At 47.8% G+C, this 18,907-nt stretch overlaps 1 protein-coding gene across 2 annotated transcripts in view; it reads right to left on the reverse strand.

Moving 5' to 3' along the window:
* Positions 1-15,391, reverse strand: part of DCAF11 (DDB1 and CUL4 associated factor 11) — a 31,233-nt gene extending 15,842 nt beyond the window's left edge. Inside the window, exons 1-6 of one of the 2 annotated variants that reach the window (XM_034405433.3) lie at positions 15,027-15,391; positions 14,245-14,418; positions 7,514-7,641; positions 7,026-7,147; positions 3,618-3,682; positions 3,373-3,473 (exon numbers count right to left, since the gene is read on the reverse strand). In XM_034405433.3, coding sequence (XP_034261324.2) covers positions 3,373-3,473; positions 3,618-3,682; positions 7,026-7,147; positions 7,514-7,641; positions 14,245-14,261 — 433 coding nt within the window. In that variant the 5' untranslated portion in view covers positions 14,262-14,418; positions 15,027-15,391. Of the gene's footprint in view, positions 1-3,372; positions 3,474-3,617; positions 3,683-7,025; positions 7,148-7,513; positions 7,642-14,221; positions 14,419-15,026 lie in introns of both variants that reach the window. The other variant, XM_034405432.3, reaches the window with a different exon arrangement.
* Positions 15,392-18,907: the final 3,516 nt, after the last annotated feature.

Here is an 18,907-nt window from a genome sequence, read left to right on the forward strand (position 1 = left end):
AACCTGGCTGAGGCCCCCTTTTGAGGCTTCACGGTTGCCACAAAACAGAGGGGGAGAAAGGGAGGGTGGAAACGTAGATTTGCTCGGCTTGGCCGTCGAAACAAAATGTTTTCTTGTGGGAACTAAGGTCACTCCAACAGGTGGCTGAGAAGAGGAGGAGCGGAGTAACCAAGCAACTTCTCGCCTGGACTACGCTAACGCTCTCTACATGAGGCTCCCCTTGAGGAGCACTCGGAGGCTCCAACTGGTCCAGAATGCGGCCGCATGGGTGATCACGGGAGCGACATGGCGCTCCCATATAACACCTCTCCTGGCACTGGCTCCCGGTGGTCTTCCAGGTGCGCTTCAAGGTGTTGGTTCTCACCTTTAAAGCGCTCCATGGCTTAGGGCCAGGGTATTTACGAGACCGCCTGCTGCTACCGATAACCTCCCACCAGCCAATACGCTCTCACAGAGAGGGCCTCCTCAGGGTGCCGTCGGTCAAGCAATGTCGGCTGGCGGCCCCCAGGGGGAGAGCCTTCTCTGTGGGAGCACCCGCCCTCTGGAACGAGCTACCTCCCGGAATACGGCTGATTCCGGATCTCCGCACTTTCCGTAAGGCCCTGAAGACGTTTTTATTTCAGCAAGCCGGCCTGGCCTGAATAGGTTTTATGGGTTAGTTTTTTAATTGTATAGGTAGGGGTTTTAAATTGGGAGGCCGATTAATTTAATTTATTTTTAATTATCTTAACTTTTATTTTGTATGTTATTTTAATTCTCGGCTGTTCACCGCCCTGAGTCCCTTCGGGGAGAAGGGCGGGATATAAATTTAATAAATAAATAAATAAATAAACCTGCTAACACCTTCATTGGACAATGTGACCAAGGACATGGGGGAAAAGGGGGAACTTTTTTTTTTATTACTGTATTTTTCAGACTATAAGATGCACTTTCCCCCCAAAAAAGTGGGTGGAAATATCGATGCACCTTATAAACCAAATAGGGCCCTGTTTTTGGCCTCCCGAATCCCCCCGCGCGTCCCATTTTTGCCAAAAATGGGCCCATTTTTCGCAAAAACGGGATGGGTATAGGGTTTGGGAGGCCTGCAGAGTGCTCCTGGGGCTGGGGAGGGCAACAACGGAACACATGGGGGGCTCAGGAGGCCAAAAATGGGCCACTTTTTCACAAAAATGGGACACGCAGAGGGTTTAGGCGGCCTGCAGAGTGCTCCTGGGGGCCGGGGAGGGCAAAAACCAGACACGCAGAGGCCAAAAACTTTTTTTTTCTTGTTTTCCTCTTTGAAATCTAGGTGCGTCTTATACTCCGATACATCTTATAGTCCAAAAAATACGGGTAGGTGAAAACTACAGGAACTTTCAGAGTCGGTTTTCTCACCAGTTGTGCCAATATGATGTATCCAATGAATTTGTTCTTTGAGGAATCTACCGGCCCCGGAGTTCTCCTTTCAACGGGTGCATTACTTGGAACGCTGAGAAGGACTACCTGTATCCTCCAGCATTCTGTTCCCATAAAGCAGGCGTGTCAAACTCAAGGTCCATGGGCCCGTGGGGTGCTTAGATCTGGCCCGTGGGGCTGCCCTGGAATCAGCCAAGGACCGTCCCTTGGTTCCTCTGCCAGCGAAAACGGAGCTTGGGAGGGCTGCTCCCTTAAAAAGCAGGAAACAAGAGTCTTGGTCCCGGCAAAACCTCTTTTATTTACCCGACTGTGAATTACGGTCATTCACAGTCAACAAGGCCTGTCCAAACAGTCTTTCAGAGGAATACTTATCAACACAGACCTTATCTCGTTTGGCAAGCTGCCACATAACCTGTTTCCAAACGCAGCACAAGGCCAAACTTGGCACAGAGTCTCTCAGTCACAGAACGAACGAATTGTTTCCTGCAAAAGCCCCCTCCCCGTTCGCTCCTCTTTTGTTTCCTATGGGAGGGGCCAATCACCTCCAAGGTGTGGCTTTACTCCCAAGTCGACCCTGCTTTCTGAGTTGTTCTTGTCTTCTGGCAGCTCTGCGCACGCGCACACTGGGAGCGGGCTCCAGCTGTTCCTCTGCCTCACTGTTGTCTAGCTCCCTCTCTGCCTCCGACACAGAGCCTTCGTCCGAGCATTCCCCAGCCCCCAGGACTGGCCCATATTCCTCCCCAACTGTTGTGGTCCGCCAGCAGCCTGCGGAGCTGGCAGCGGAGTTGGATAGTGAGGAGGCCGGGGAGGAACATGGGCCAGTCCTGGAGTCTGCAGAAGGCTCGGACGAGGGCTCTGCGTCAGAGGCAGAGATGGGGCCAGGGCCATCTGGGAGTTATGCACGGACTCCGGAGTCTCCAGAGTCGGACATCAGAGAGGCAGAGGAACAAGAGGAGCCTGTTCCTAGTGTGCCCGTGCGCAGAGCTGCCAGAAGGCAAAAACAGTTAAAACTAAAGGGGCGACTCAGGAGTAAGGCCTGGAGATGATTGGCCCCTCCCATAAGGCTTAAAAGAGGAGCAAAGGCACGTGGGCCCTTTGCAGGAAAGCAACGTTGTTAATTCTGTTCCCAGCCGGCATCTCTGTTTTGAGTCTGGACTCCATGAGGCTTTGCCAAGTAGGTCTTTGGCAGCGTGTCAATGGAGATAAAGGTTGGTGATTATCCCGAAGGATTTCTCCCGAAGGACTTTTTTGCAACTAATTGGGACTCAGCTGTGAATGAACGTAATTCACAGCTGTTGCAATAAAAGGGGTTTTGGGGACTACTCGTGTGTTTTAATGACTCAGGAAGCCTAGGTCACAACACCAATCTCCTCACTGGTCTGACTCTGTTGCCAACTCCACTTGCCACAGGCGGGCCACAACAGGCCCTCCTAAGGCTCACTGTCAGGTTTCGATGCTATCTCAAAATAAATGAATTTCCAAACTGCCGATCTTTGAGGAAATGTTCTTTATTGAGCATAGTGATCTGTCCCTGGCTCTTTCGCGGTCAGCACTGACCTTTGCCCCCCAAGCCCTCCCTTTCCGATCCCCAATTCTCTGCGTCTCATTGGCTATCTTCCAAGCCACTCTCCTCATCCCATCTCCGTCAGATCACAGGAATGTCCCCCCCTCCTCCCATCTCCGAGGGAACAGAATCTTCAAAGGAATTAAGTAGGCAAAAGTTCAAGCTTCTCCTGTCCTTTGATATGTCAGCGCTGGAACGCTGACATTCACATTTTTGCTGGCAGAGGGCTGCAGGAGACCGTCGCAGCTGAAAACGGAGCCCAACCTGGGCATGGCCCCCCCGCCCCCCGAGGTCAAACACAACCCTGACACAGCCTTCAATGAAATCAAGTTTGACACCCCTGCCGTAAAAGGAAGAAGACAATCTAAAATACGAATTTTTTTTTATAAAAAGAATACATTTGGGAGCCTTACCTTGACAAGCAGACATAAAAAGTTGTCCATCGCGGGAATAGATGCCACAGAAGGCTTTCTGCAAATAGGTATCCTTGACGGTCAGGTGATTAGGAAGGAAGCTGGGAAAAAAGAGCAAAACGTGAGGCATACCGATTATTCAGGTAGTCTCTTCTAAAAACACTTGTCTCTGATTCTTGCCCGAGAATTTACACTTACACACACAAACACACATATACTGTATTTCTCTCTTATCAGATACTTACTGTGACACAATCTGCGAACATTCCCCAGCTGAGAAACTGCTGTTATGGCAGAGGCCTCGTTCCCTCTGCGGGAAAGGAAGAGAGTGAAGATTATATGTCTCTGGAGATTCTCAAGTCATCCACCTTGACCCAAAGGTTCTTTTTTTTTTCCCCAAGAGGCAACTGGATTTTCTGGTTTTTCTTTGAAGACGTTTCGCTTCTCCTTCCGAGAAACTTCTTTGGCTCTGACTGGATCCTCCCGTTCCCCACCATCCAGTCAGAGCCGAAGAAGCTTCTCGGAGGAGAAGCGAAACGTCTTCAAAGAAAAACCAGAAAGTCCAGTTGCCTCCTAAAAAGAAAGAACGAACCTTTGGGAGTGAGGATTATATTACACTTTCTCACGATCTCTTCTAGTTAGCAGAGAAACAATTCAGAAAACCAAAGTTAGGGTTAGGGTTGATTCTGCATCAGAGCTTGATGGCAGAGGCCCCTTTTTTTGGGGGGGGGGGTACCAAAGTAGACCGAGGACATCAATTCTGAACTCTTTCCTCTCTTGTTTCCTGCCAAGATGAAAGATTCTGCCCCACGAATAAGGACGTTTAACCAGCATTGGTGTATTCTGAAGGCCCAAAGCGCCACAAAGAGCAGCCTCACAATCAGACCGAGGGAGGGAATATATTGTTCAGATCAGAGGCCCTGCTTCCCTACAAGACCAATTTTAAACGACGGCTTCCTCTTTTTGAAGCTCTTTTCATCTTGTCTACGGAGATTCTCCGTCATCCGGGTGATGGTTTTTTTTCCAAGAGGCAACTGGACTTTCTGGTTTTTATTTTATTTTTTTAAAAAGAGTTTGTATTGAATAAACAAGATTATTACAATTCAACATTTTCGGTTTGGCTTCGTGCAATTATGCTATGTACGTTATGTGAATAGTATCGAATAAAATTTATATAATTTAAAATTTAGATATTTAGTATTTATACGTTATTACATTGTCAGTTATAGTAGATCTTATTACTTTACCTATATAAGTTGCATAAATAGTTTACCTACTATTTGTAGCTTACCTACAAATTAAATCACGATACAGGAAAGATAAGGAGGAATGTGGCATAGAAATGGGGACCAATGGATTCGATAGGATATGGATGGGAGTAGAGAATAAATTATTAGCCAAATTATACTCATACATGAGTATATGACAGGGAAGGAGAAATAGTTAAGGATCAGATGATTGCTTGGGGGAAAAATATTGGACACAATATAAATTTAGACGATTGGGAAGAAATCTGGAATAACAACCTTAAATTGACTAGAGCAGTAACATACAAGGAGAACCAGTACAAAATGCTATATAGGTGGCACCTAGCGCCAGCCAGGATAGCGAAAATATACCCGAATGCAAACCCAATGTGCTGGAAATGTGGTTATTCCCAAGGTACCTTCTACCATATGTGGTGGACGTGTCCAGAAGCGACGAAATTTTGGAGAACAATACAAAAATGGATCCAAGGAGTAATAGAGGAAAATATCAATTGGGAGCCAGAAATCTATCTCCTGGGAGTACTAAGAAGGGCATATGGGAAGAAGAAGAAATACTTAATTATACACCTCATTACAGCCGCCAGATTAGTGTATGCGAAAAAATTGAAAGAGAAAGGAGGCCCAACAGAAGAACAGATAATTAGTAAAATATTAGAATGCGCTGAAATGTGTAGGCTAACTTATATGTTAAATGAGAACGAGGATTCGGAATTTTACACGGAATGGGAAAGGTGGTATAGGTGGCTGGAAAATAAATGTAAATGTTAATTTGAATTAAGAGAAACAGTATCAATCTGGTTTTATTTTTGAAGACGTTTTGCTTCTCATCCAAAGAAGCTTCTTCAGCTCTGGCTGGATGGTGAGGGGAATGGAAGGATTTATACTCCTTGCAGGCAGCTGGTCATTTGCATTCTTTTAGCGCAGTGATGGCCAACCTTTTCGGCACCGAGTGGAAATGTCATGTGCGTATGTGTGCACTCGTCAGGGCTGCGCTCTGGAAAAGCCGAACTTCTGGGTTCTAGTGCGCATGCGTGCCTGGCGATCAGCTGGCCAGCGCGCATGCGGAGGCCTGTTTTCAGCACTGCCGCACGAGCGAAGGGATCGCGCTCCGGAAAAGCTGAACTTCCGGGTTCTCGTGTGCATGCGTACCCGACTATCAGCTGGCCGGCATGTATGTGCACACCGGTTTTCGGCACTGCCACGCACACAGACAGCTGATCGTCTCAGACACACATGTACACCAGAAAACCCAGAAGACCATCAGGCAAGGCCGCGCGTGCCAGGCGACATGGCTTCGCGTATCACCTTGGGCACACATGCCATAGGTTCGCCATCACAGTTTTAGCGGTCTATTGTTGTGGTCTGTCAACGGCCTGTGCTGATTGTAGCTGATTCCGACAATGAGGAGGCTGGTGTGGTGCTGCACCAGCAGCCTGTGCAGCTGGCACTCGAGTCAGACAGTGAGGAGGCTGGAGATGATGTGGTGCCAGAGGCGGGGATTCAGCCAGGGCCTTCAGGACCTCCAGAAGCTCCCTTAAGTGAAGAGGACGAAGAGGAGGAGCCTCTTCTCGATGCCCGGGCGCACAGAGCTGCCAAAAGGCAGGAGTGGCTCCTCAGGAGGAGGTCTCCTCGAGAGTAAGGCTTGGGGCTAATTGGCCACTCCCTTAGCCTATTTAAGGAGGAACACCGACTGAAGCAATTTGCAGGGAACAACTTTAGTTCACACTCCTTCGCGTCGGGATTCTCTGCAAATTGCTTCTGGGCTTTCTGCCAACCTTAGTAAGATTGTGATTACTTTATCTTTGGTTTCTTGTAGGCTGTTAAGAAAGTTAATTAACAGCCTTTGTTTGAAAAAGACTGAGTTATTTTAGTAAATTAAGTTTTGTACAGACTTTGTGTGTGCTGCGTTCTTTGGTGTCCGTAGCTGGGGCAGAACAGCTATTGAGGCCACCTGGAGGTTTATCGGTGTCCTCAGGGTCACCCGGGTGGTGCAAATGGGTATGGAGCCTTCTTGGAATTGTTGAAAGGACCTGTGTTGTAGGCTGGAAATAGATGATGTCGCATCCCTCCCACTCTGTTGAAAAAGGGATGTTCAATTTGGACTTAGATGGCCTCTTTAATCCCCTCTTCCAAATGACCAGCTGCCTGCGAGGAGTATAAATCCTTCCATTCCCCCACCCCCACTATCCAGTCAGAGCTGAAGAAGCTTCTTGGATGAGAAGCGAAATGTCTTCAAAAACTAGAAAGCCCAATCGCCTCTTGAAAAAAAGAAAAAAAAAACAACAACTTTGGGGATTGTTTCCATCTTGTTGCCAACCCTGAGCATTTAAGGCAAAACGAACCCATTCGTTTCCAGCATTTTAGAACAGCGAAAAAACAGGATACCTGTCCCAGGAGCTTTGGGATGTTACGGTCGGGTCGGCCTGGCCTGAGTCGGCCCGTTGCTAACTGGATGCGGGTTTTAATCTCGTTGTGCTCCAGATCCCGGGTGTCTGGTGCCAAATCCACTGCAGAAGATCGAGAGAGAGAAAGAGAAAGGGTCCGTGCATAAAATAATCCTAGGCAAACTTTCGATGTTTTTTTTTTTTAAAGGATATCTACGTAGTTTAGTTTAAGTCTGAGATTGTCTGAATGTTGGGCGTTGTGCCTGAGGTCTAATTTAAGCGCTTCGACAGAATTTTGGATCACGAACAGCCCTGACAGGCTAAAAGTCAAAGAGTTTTCAGAGCAAGGCGAGCAATTACAACATCCAGAATGCTGAGATCTAATCTGGCCTAGCAAGCTTTCCACAAATATGAAGCCTGGGCCTTGTTAACTTTTGTTCATCGCTATCATCCGCGTTAAGAAAACGACTCTGGATTCCTTGGCGATACCTGGGGGTTTGTACTGATCTCCTAAACGTCCTTCCCAAGCATTGTCAGTATCGTCGTCGGAATCCGAAACAGCCTGGAACACCCGGGCGCTGGCTGTTCCCCCTCCCTGCATGAGGTGAAACTGTCCCCTAGGGAAAAGCAGGAAGGAGACAAAGAGTAGCATTAGCAATTACGAACCCCGTTGCTTCACGAACTATTTGCCCACGTACAATAGTATAAACCTTCGAAACCACAGTTTGGGTGTAACTACAGTACATTCACTGGTACAAAAGGAACTGAGCAACATTTTTCGCTTCCTGTTTTCTTTCCTCCTCCAATAGTTTTAACTGAGCAGCCGTGGGACTGTTTCATCTGAAGCAAACGCTGTTCTGAAAGCTTCTGTTGTGGCCCGCCAGCTGCCAACGGAGCTGGCGGCAGCCTCGGACGATGAGGACGTTGGGGAAGAACTTGGGCCAGCGCTGGAGTCCGGGGAAGGCTCTGACGGATGCTCTGCTTCGGATGCAGAGACAGAGCCAGGGCCGTCCAAGATTTCCCAAACACCGGAGAGGCAGCTGCCTTTGAAGGCTGAGATGAGTGAGGAGGAAGAACAGCTGGGGCCTGTCCCAGACGCACTTGGTATGTGCAGAGCAGTTAGGAGAGGAGAGCAACGGAGGACAAGGAGTCGACTCGGGAAGCAAAGCACACGTGGACGCTGGATGGCCCCTGCCTGCCTGGGGAATGAATAAAGAGAAGGAAAGGGGAGTGGTGGTCGTAGGAGACAACCGTTCGTATTTCTGAAGATTTTGCTCATCGTGTTTCGTGCCGCAAGGACTGCTTGCCAGAACTTAATTTGCAGCCTTTTGGCTCATGGCTTGGCAATTATCACAAGGAACGGATAAGGTCTGTTACTGCAGTGAACTCCTTGAAGGACTCTTGCCTGGACTTTTCGGTGGGTGGATGCCATTAATTCACAAGAAGTAAATAAAAGAGGGTGTTTTCATGACCAGGAGTCTGTTTCTTGCTTCTGCTAAGGCAGGGTCAGAACAGCTTCAAGGAGAAGACTTAAGAGCACAAATTCAGCTTTCGGAGACTGGACAGGAGTCCAATCTGGGTCGGTCACTGGGACCAGAGTTATAGTCTTCTGAGCTTTCGGACTCCTCCTCAGGGAATGTCTCTCTACCAGAATGTAGAGGAGTCTACATTCCGGTAGAGAGGAGGAGTTTACAAGACAGATATTATTCTCCACATGGAGTTCAGGCACTTAAAATGGAAGCTGATCTCCAACTTTCTACAGGGATATATAAACCCATGACTGCAAACTGGGAAAGAGGGAATTATTCTAATTTATTGAGTGCCTTGTAGGACAAACTGCTTTTGAGCCATGCTCAGAAATTTCATGCCCAGGGGATTGAACGCTCAAAAAGTTTTCTTGACAGAAAGGTAATTAATGGGGAAAGATTCTTGGATTTGCAGGATCAATCAAGCTGCTTTGATTCCTGCATATCACAGGTTGAAAAGACAGGGAGGCTGGCCCGAGATCTTTTCAACTACCAAGATCATGAAAGGAACCAATTTAGGGAAGCACCAAACAATCACAAATGACCTAGGCTTCCTGATATAGTAAAAAGCACACAATTAGTCCCCAAACCCCCTTTTTTAAAATTTTAACGGCTGCGAATTCCTTCCATTCACAGCACGTGCTGAATCATTTATAAACAGTCCAACAGAAGTCTGCCACAGTCCTTCGGATAAGGCTGGTAAACACCCACCTTTATCTTCTTTGACACGCTGCCAAAGGCCTAACTGGCAATTATCTTGGCAAGGCCACACGGAAACACAGAGTCAAAAACGGAGCTTCAAAGTACAAACCAACACCATCCACGTTGCTTCCTGCAAAGGCCCACATGCCTTTGCTCCTTTGTTAAGCCTTATGGGAGGGACCAATCATCTCCAACCCTTACTCCTGAGTCGTCCCTTTTGTTTTAACTGTTCTTGCCTTCTGGCAGCTCTGCGCAGGCGCGCACTAGGAACGGGCTCCCCCTGTTCCTCTGCCTCTCTGATGTCCGACTCTGGAGGCTCTGGAATCCGCACAAAACTCCCAGATGGCCCTGGCCCCATCTCTGCTTCCGATGCAGAGCCCTCGTCCGAGCCTTCCCCAGACTCCAGGATTGGCCCATGTTCCTCCCCAGCTTCCTCACTGTCCGACTCTGCTGCCAGCTCCACAGGCTGCTGGCGGACAACAACACTTTCTTCTTAGTCAGGCCACCCTGTCCACAAGGAATGATTATATTTCCTCTTTCATATGTACTTGATCCTTTGGTCAAATTTCTTAAGTGTAATAGTACTGACAGAATCCTACTTTATATGCTTAAAAATTTCTCCTACCCTGTGCAATGTAGCTAGAAGTGCATGCTCTATCAAAATTGAATGCAAGAGTAGATACAAAGGCACAAACAAAAATTCTTCCTTCACAAGAAATTATAGCGATGTTAAGGGATTGATGATGATTAAAGGTGTGTAGCCACTGCAAATAACAGAACCTGGCATAAACACAATTGGCTTCTGCCGAGAGTCCAATCCAACAATTAGGAGAATTAAATCTAAGTCATGATTCTTGTAACCATCATGGATTCCTTTTATGATTTATGTGCTTTATCCTCACTCGGGTTCAGCCAAAACTAATAAATACACCCTTTAGTTCCTTGTGGAAAATATTTGATGCGGGTAATCCTTGATTTTCAACCAAAATGGAGCCCAACGTTTTTGTTGCTAAGCGAGCCAGTCGTTAACTGAGTCTTGCCCAATTTTAGCACCTTTCTTGCCACCGTTGTTCAATGAATCACTGCTGAATCACCACAGGTCTCAAGTTATTAACACAATTTGTTAACTGAATCTGGCATCCCCATTGACTTTGCTTGTCAAGACGGTCGCAAAACGCGATCCCCTGACCCAGGGCACTGCGAGCGTCGTAAATAGGAGTCAGTTGCCAAGCATCTGAATTTTGATTACGTGTCCGCGGGGGAATGCTGCAACAGTCGTGGGGGAAAAAATGGCGATAAGACACATTTTTCAGTGCCATCTTAACTTCTAAGTCACTAAATGAATGGTTGCAAATTGAGGACGACCCAATGGAACCGACTTTAATGGAACCCTTAAAGGATGCCCTACACACATCCTATTGTGGTGAAGGATCAGGAAGAACAACCCTCATCCGAGAGCGTCTATGGCAGAGGTATCAAACTCGATTTCATTGAGGGCCGCATCAAAGTAGTGTTTGACCTCGCAGGGCAGAGGTGTGTGGCTAGGGCGCATGGCACGGGACTCGTATTGGGGGCCTCTGTGGTGGCCAGGTGCTAAGACAGGACTTCCCTGAGACCCTTCCTCCTTATCATTATAATCTTCCTTGCTTGCTTGCTTGCTTGCTTGCTTGCTTGCTTGCTTGCTTGCTTCCTTCCTTCCTTCCCTTTTTCCTTCTCTTCCTTCTCCTTTCTTCTTCCTTCCCCTCTTTCCTTATTTTTCCTTCCTTGCTCTCTTCCCATCTTCCCTTCTTTTGTCTTTCCTCTTTCTCCTTTCTTGTCCCTTCTTGCATGCTCAAATGCAAAAGGGAAAACATTTCCCCCTTCATGTTTTTAGTCTTTAGTCTTAGTCTTTATTTGATTTATATACCGCCCTACTCCCGAAGGACTCAGGGCGGTGAACAGCCAAACAATAAAATACATAAATTTAAAAAACAGAATAAAACCGAATTAAACAAATTTGGCCCAGACAGATTTAAAACACCCCAATCATTTAAAAAGAGATTAAAATTTACGTATTAAAAGAGAAAAAGGGGAAAAAGATTAGGCCAGGCCCACCTGGTGGAATAAAAAGGTCTTAAGAGCGCGGCGGAAGGTGCGCAGATCCTCCGTATCTCTGGGGGGAGCTCATTCCAGATAGTACGTGCCCCCACAGAGAAGGCCCTCTCCCTGGGGGCCGCCAGTCGACATTGTTTCGCCGACGGCACCCGGAGGAGCCCCTCTCTATGAGAGCGTACCGGCCGGTGGGAGGCTATTGGTGCTGGTAGGCGGTCCCATAAGTAACCAGGTCCTAAGCCATGGAGCGCTCTAAAGGTGGTAACCAAAACCTTGAAGCGCACACGGAAGACCACCGGGAGGCAGTGCAGCTCGCGCAGGAGGGGTGTTACATGGGAACGCCATGTCGCTCCCATTACCACCCGCGCGGCCGCACTCTGCGCCAGCTGGAGCCTCCGGGTGCTCCTCAAGGGGAGCCCCATGTAGAGAGCATTACAATAGTCCAGGAGGGAGGTGACGAGGGCATGAGTGACCGTGCGTAAGGAGTCTGTTTGTTTTGATAACCCTCTGCCAGCGAAAACGGAGGCCGGGGGGGGGGGAATGGGTTGCATGCGCCTCCCTCGCACCTTGTTTTCGGCCGTGACAGCCTCCTGCAGCCCTCTGCCAGTGAAAACAGGGCGCGAGCTGGTCCTTTGCTGTTACTAGGCTGGCCCCACGGGCTGGATCTAAGCACCCCGCGGGCCACATCTGGCCCGCGGCCCTTGAGTTTAACACCCCTAGTCTATGGAGATTCTCAACCATCCAGGTTATGGTTGTCCCAAAAGGCAACTGGACTTTTTTGGGGGGTTTTTTTCATTAAAAACGTTTCACTTTTCATCCAAGAAGTTTCTTCAGTTGTAGGAACAGAGTCAGTTATTGTGGGCAATTGCTTTGCAAGACGCCTAAGTATCTCTTCCCAGAAGTTTTTGCGCTCTTTTACTGGATTACAATGCCCTTGCTCCACAGCCAACATGTCCAATACATTTGGAAGAATCCCAATAGGGGAATTTACAGCAAAAATATCCATGCATTTGCTGGGTATGTATAATAAGCTCAGGTGCCAGTGTGGCATCAAGGAGCTATGTGTGAAGTGCTGTAAATTCCCCCATTGTGAACGTAATGAATGCACTTCACAATGCTCAAGAGTTTCACAACTGCTCCTCTATTGCAGTATTTCTTCAACCTTGGCAACTTTGAGAGGTGTGGACTTCAACTCCCAGAATTCTCTGTCCCGCCTGAGTAGAACTTCAAAGGTGCTTTTTGTTTGTATCTTATGATTTAGGTTGTTTTTATTTCGCATTTGACGACTATCACTTTGTATCTTGTGATTTATGACGACTGTATTTTATGATTGTGATATTATCACACTTTGTTGCTTGCACGTATACTGAGAGTGTCTATGGAGATTCTCAATCATCTAGGTCATGGTTGCCCCAAAGATGCATTTTTTTCAAGAGGCAACTGGACTTTCTGGAAAGTCCAGTTGCCTCTTGAAAAATAAGCACCTTTGGTATGTACACTGAGCTTCTTCACCAGAGAAAAATTCCTTGTGTGTCCAATCACGCTTGGCCAATACAGAATACTATTCTATAAGCAGTCATCAACTTACAACCACAATTGAGCCATCAATTTATGTTGCTAAGTGAGGAATTTATGGAATGACTTTTTGCTCCATCTTATGACCTTTCTTGCTACTGTTGTTAAGCGAATCACTGTGATTGTTAAGTTAGTCACACAGTTGTTAAGGGAATCTGGCTTCCCCATTGAGTTTGCTTGTCAAGGAGGTCGCAAAAAGTGATCACATGACCCCGAACCATTTGCCGAATGTAAATCACATGACCACGGAGATGCTGCAATGGATGTTAAGGGTGAAAAACGTCCATAAGTCCCAGTTTTCAGTGCCGTTGTAACTTCAAACGGTCACTAAACAAACTGTGGTAAGTCGAGGAGCCTCTGTACAGGTAGTCCTCGACTTACAAGTCTACTTAGTGGCCGTTCACTGCAAAAAGCAACTCATAATCACAACCCGTTGCAACCTCCTCGCGGTCACGTGATTTATACCTCAGGAAGCTCGACGACCGGCTCACATGTACGACGGTTGTCGCGTCCCGGAGTCACGCCATCCCCTGGTGTCGACCTTCCGACCAAGCCAAGTCAACGAGGAAGCCAGAATCACTTAACCTACCGGGCGACTCTTTTCAACGGCTGGACTGCTGAATCTAGCCCTGATGGGATTTTTCTGTGCTGTACCATGTGGTTGTGAAGTGGCCGTTTTGTTTCCCCAATGTACAGATCTGCAGTTGGCTCATTGCATTGTACTGCATAAACCAACTGGCTTCAGGTAAAAGGTGACGGTAAAAGTTCCCCTCGCACATCTGTGCTAGTCGTTCCCGACTCTAGGGGGCGGTGCTCATCTCCCGTTTCAAAGCCGAAGAAGAGCCGGCGCTGTCCAAAGACGTCTCCGCGGTCCTGCGGCCGGCATGACTCAACGCCAAAGCCGCACGAAACACTATTTACCTTCCTACCAAAGGTGGTCCCTATTTTTCTACTTGCATTTTTTTTTCTAATGGGGTTTCGAACTGCCAGGTTGGCAGGAAGCTGGGACAAGTGACGGGAGCTCACCCTGTCACGCGGCGCTAGGGATTCGAACCGCCGAACCGATCGACAAGCTCAGCGTCTTGGCCGCTGAGTCCACGTCATCCGATCAGGGCACTTCATAAAACGTGTCGCTGAAGCGCCTGGATTTTTGGTGGCTCCGTTGCGGTCGTAAGTCGAGGACTTACCTGCACCCGATTCCTTTTTTTTTTTCTTTTTTTTCCCTCAAGTCCAGTTTCCTTTCGGGATCTTCACCTGGGTGGGTGGGAGGGGGGAAAAAAAGGGCGGGGGGAGGTGGAGTTACCTGCGCAGTAGATATGCCAGTACCTGGGCCAGATCCACATCCTCGTCGTCCTCGTCTTCGCTGCGCAGGATGCCCGAGTCCCTCCGTGACCAGCTGCCTTGGTTCTCCCGGCCCCCCGAGCCAGCGTTGCTACTGCTGCGGGAGCCCATAGCTCAGGGCATTCTCCAGCTTGGCCCAACGCTCACACTCTGCCCCTCCTGGGGTTCAGAAAGGAAGACGGTGGTGAAAGAGGAGGAGGAAGAGAGGACACGGCGGCCTTCCTCCAAGCCTGTCATAGTCCCTTTCTTACTGAGGACTAGCGCCTTGGAGGCACCTCAGGAGCGGCCCTGTTCTGACCCCCCACCACCACCACATTTGTTTCTCAATTTTAAATAAATAGGCCCATTCCTGAGGCGCCTCAGGGGCAAACTGCCCCCCTCCCTAACCTTTCACCTCAGCTCAACAGCCCCCCCCAATGGAAAACCAGCTTGTTAGAACGTGGTCCCCCCCGTCTGAGTATAGCTTTCCGCCAATGGGAGACGTCCTCGGGCCAGGCTCCTCCAATCAGAGCGCGCCATACTAGGGGGACACTCTGGCTGCCCGGCTGCCCTTTCTTTGCCCACCAATCAGAAGGGTTCTTGGAGTTGTTGTTTTTTTATTATTATTATTATTGCAAGGGCGTCCTCGGGCTGTTCACCCCCCTCGCCCACCCACCCTCCTCGGGGATCAGTCGGCCAATGAAATGCCTCCCGCTTTTCCTTTGGCTGTTCTTTTTTTCTGCCACCCCCCTCCTCACCCCGCGCGGTGAGCGCGAGACCCTCCTCACCCTCTTAACGGTCGGAGCGCGAGGCCTTGTTTACATCTTAGAGGGACCGCCGCTTGAACCCGAGTGGGACAGAGGCCGAGGGGGCGGGGCGAGCCGGCTGCGAAGACGATTGGCCACCGCTCGGTTCACGTGAACTCACGTCAGGCTTTAAAGGGGGGGCCTGCCCTGCTTTTGATTGGTTGCTACGATTCTACCTCGTCCCGCCCCCTCTGTAAACTAGGTGATAAGGTACAACGCGTCATCGCTTTGGGGGCAAAACACGGGCGGAAGGCGGGCGGTGGGCGGGGTAATTGATTTCGGATTGGCTTCCTTGAGTTTGACCGACAGCTTCCGTGTAAACGCTCTGGTCGGAGTGAAGATATCTTAAATAGGAGGCGGGCTTTAAGGGAACTTTCTCGCTCTTTGATTGGATAATAGCGAGGCAGGTGACGTTGTGGCGGTTGTTGATAAAACATATATCAGGGGGAAGCATACAATCATGATTAGCTGCTGACGTCTTTAAATATCTTTTGAACTGCAATAAATATTTCCCAACCTTGGCAACTTTAAGAGGGGTGGACTTCAACTCCCAGAATTCTCCATCCATCGTGAGTAGACTTCAACTCCCAGAATTCCTCAGCCAGCCATCCTTGCTGAGGAATTCTGGGAGTTGAAGTCCACTCATGCTGGCTAGAGAACTCTGGGAGTTGAAGTCCACTCAAGATGGAGAATTCTGGGAACTGAAGTCCACTCACGCTGGATGGAGAATTCTGGGAGTTGAAGTCCATTCATGCTGAATGGAGAATTCTGGGAATTGAAGTCCACTCACGATGGCTAGAGAATTCTGGGAGTTGACGTCCCCTCACGCTGAATGGAGAATTCTGGGAGTTGAAGTCCACTCATGATGGAGAATTCTGGGACTTGACGTCCACTCATGCTGAATGGAGAATTTTGGGAGTTGAAGTTCGCGCACGCTGGCTAGAGAATTCTGGGAGTTGAAGTCCACTCATGCTGAATGGAGAATTCTGGGAGTTGAAATCCACTCATGCTGAATGGAGAATTCTGGGATCTGAAGTCCACTCATGATGGAGAATTCTGGGAGTTGAAGTCCACTCACGCTGAATGGAGAATTCTGGGAGTTGAAGTCCCCTCACGCTGAATGGAGAATTCTGGGAGTTGAAGTCCACTCATGCTGAATGGAGAATTCTGGGAGTTGAAGTTAGCGCACGCTGGCTAGAGAATTCTGGGAGTTGAAGTCCCCTCACGCTGAATGGAGAATTCTGGGAGTTGAAGTCCACTCACGCTGGATGGAGAATTCTGGGAGTTGAAGTCCACTCATGCTGAATGGAGAATTCTCAGAGTTGAAGTCCACTCATGCTGGCTAGAGAATTCTGGGAGTTGACGTCCCCTCACGCTGAATGGAGAATTCTGGGAGTTGAAGTCCACGTATGATGGAGAATTCTGGGAGTTGAAGTCCACTCATGCTGAATGGAGAATTCTGGGAGTTGAAGTTAGCGCACGCTGGCTAGAGAATTCTGGGAGTTGAAGTCCCCTCACGCTGAATGGAGAATTCTGGTAGTTGAAGTCCACTCACGCTGGATGGAGAATTCTGGGAGTTGAAGTCCACTCATGTTGAATGGAGAATTCTGGGAGTTGAAGTCCACTTATGATGGAGAATTCTGGGAATTGAAGTCCCCTCACACTGAATGGAAAATTCTAGGAGTTGAAGTCCACTCATGAGGGAGAATTCTGGGAGTTGAAGTCCACTCATGTTGAATGGAGAATTCTGGGAGTTGAAGTCCACTTATGATGGAGAATTCTGGGAATTGAAGTCCCCTCACACTGAATGGAAAATTCTAGGAGTTGAAGTCCACTCATGAGGGAGAATTCTGGGAGTTGAAGTCCACTCATGCTGAATGGAGAATTCTGGGAGTTGAAGTCCACTCACGCTGAATGGAGAATTCTAGGAGTTGAAGTCCACACATAATGGAGAATTCTGGGAGTTGAAGTCCACTATGCTGGCTAGAGAATTCTGGCAGTTGGAGACTTTGCAAATTATGTTCAACAGATTATATTCTCAGTGTGCCCAGAGAGAGAGAGAGAGATCTGCCTCTATTTAGGATTGAACTCACAGCATCCTGATTTTGAGGTGAGAGAGCTCCACCTCTAGGCCACCGTACCACATAAAAGACTATCACATGATCCCGGGATATTGCAACCGCCAAAAATGCAGGACAGTTGCGAAGTATTCAATTTTTTTTATCACGGCACCATAGGGATCTTGCAATGGTCGTAAGTGTGAAAAAAAAAGGCTATGAGATACTTTTTTCAGTGCCGTCGTAACTTCGGTTAGTAAACTACGATAAATCTTCCACTTACAACATTTCATTTAGTGACTGTTCCAAGTTACGACGGCACTGAAAAAAGTGACTTGGGACTGTTTCCCACACATCAACATTTGGACGCTTTATAAATATGGACCAGTTGCCAACCTTCTGAATTTTGATCATGGGGGACGCTTAACGATGGTCATAAGTCACTGTTTTCAATGTCGTCATAACTTTGAACAGTCATTAAATGAACTGTTGAAAGTCAAGGACTACTTGTAATAAAGAGAAGTAACGGGTGCAGATTTTCCAGCCCCTGATCTAGTACAGCTGCACCATTAGAATTTGGACTTTAGGATTTAGGGGTGCTTTGGAGGAGCGGTGCGGTGGCCTAGACGTGGAGCTCTCGCCTCACAAGCAGGATGCTGTGAGTTCGATCCTAGGTAGAGACAGATACTTCTCTCTCTGGGCACTATGAGGATATATCTGCTGAACAAAACTCCAGATTGGCAACAGGAAAGGCATCCGGCCACTAAAACACTCTGCTTGCTCCATTCAGTTGCCCAGTCTCCACTCCACAAGGGATTATGGAGTCATTAAAAGAAGATGATTAGGAGGTGCTTCGGGGCAGCCCTTTGAAGGACACGATGGGTGCAGCATTGGGGAACACCTATTTCAGGTGCAACTGAAATAATGCATATTTCCCTTCTATTTTCTCCCTCTTTTTAATTTCCAAAGTGACCTTACGAATGGCTACATCACAACTCTTTTGTTTTGCGTGTTCTCACGAGCGTCTTCACAACACTCTTTTCCAGTGGTGAAATCTGAACCGGTTTACTACCGGTTCGCTGGCCACGCATGCGCCAAACATGCACTGCACACGTGTACCAAAAGGAGGCTTGGGAAGGTAAGTAGAACAGGTGTCTGTGTGATCAGCTGTGGCGCGCGTGGGAACCTTTTTAAAAACTTTTTAAAAGCATTTTTGACTACGGGCTCAGGCGAATAGGTAGTAAAAAAATGCTTTAAAAAGTAAAAAAGAAAAGGTTCCGACGATCGCGTGGCAAAGCTGGGATCGTCGGAGCCTTTTTTTTTTACTTTTTTAAAGCATTTTTTTACTACCTATTCGCCCGAGCAGGAAGTAAAAAATGCTTTTAAAAGGTTAAAAAAAAGGCTCTGACAATAACAGCTATGCCGCGCGATCATCAGAACCTTTTCTTTTTACCTTTTAAAAGCATTTTTTAACTATCTAATCGCCCGAACCGGTACTAAAAAAATGCTTAAAAAGTAAAAAAAACACAGTTGAGGGTGCATTTTTTTACTACCTATTCGCCTGAGCAGGAAGTCAAAAATCCTTTTAAAAGGTTAAAAAATAGGCGCTGACAATCACAGCTGAACGACGCGCAATCGTCTGATTTTTTGGGGGGGGGTTACTTTTTAACGCATTTTTAACTACCGGTTCCAGAGAACCGGTAGTAAAAAAATGCTTTAAAAGTTTTTTTAAAAAAGTTCCGACAATTGTGCATTGCTCAGCTGACCGTTGGAACTTTTTTTTTTTTTTACATTTTTTTACTACCA

Source organism: Pantherophis guttatus, chromosome 4, assembly GCF_059756535.1.
Source record: "Pantherophis guttatus breed Tessera chromosome 4, ASM5975653v1, whole genome shotgun sequence".
Classification (NCBI taxonomy): domain Eukaryota; kingdom Metazoa; phylum Chordata; class Lepidosauria; order Squamata; family Colubridae; genus Pantherophis; species Pantherophis guttatus.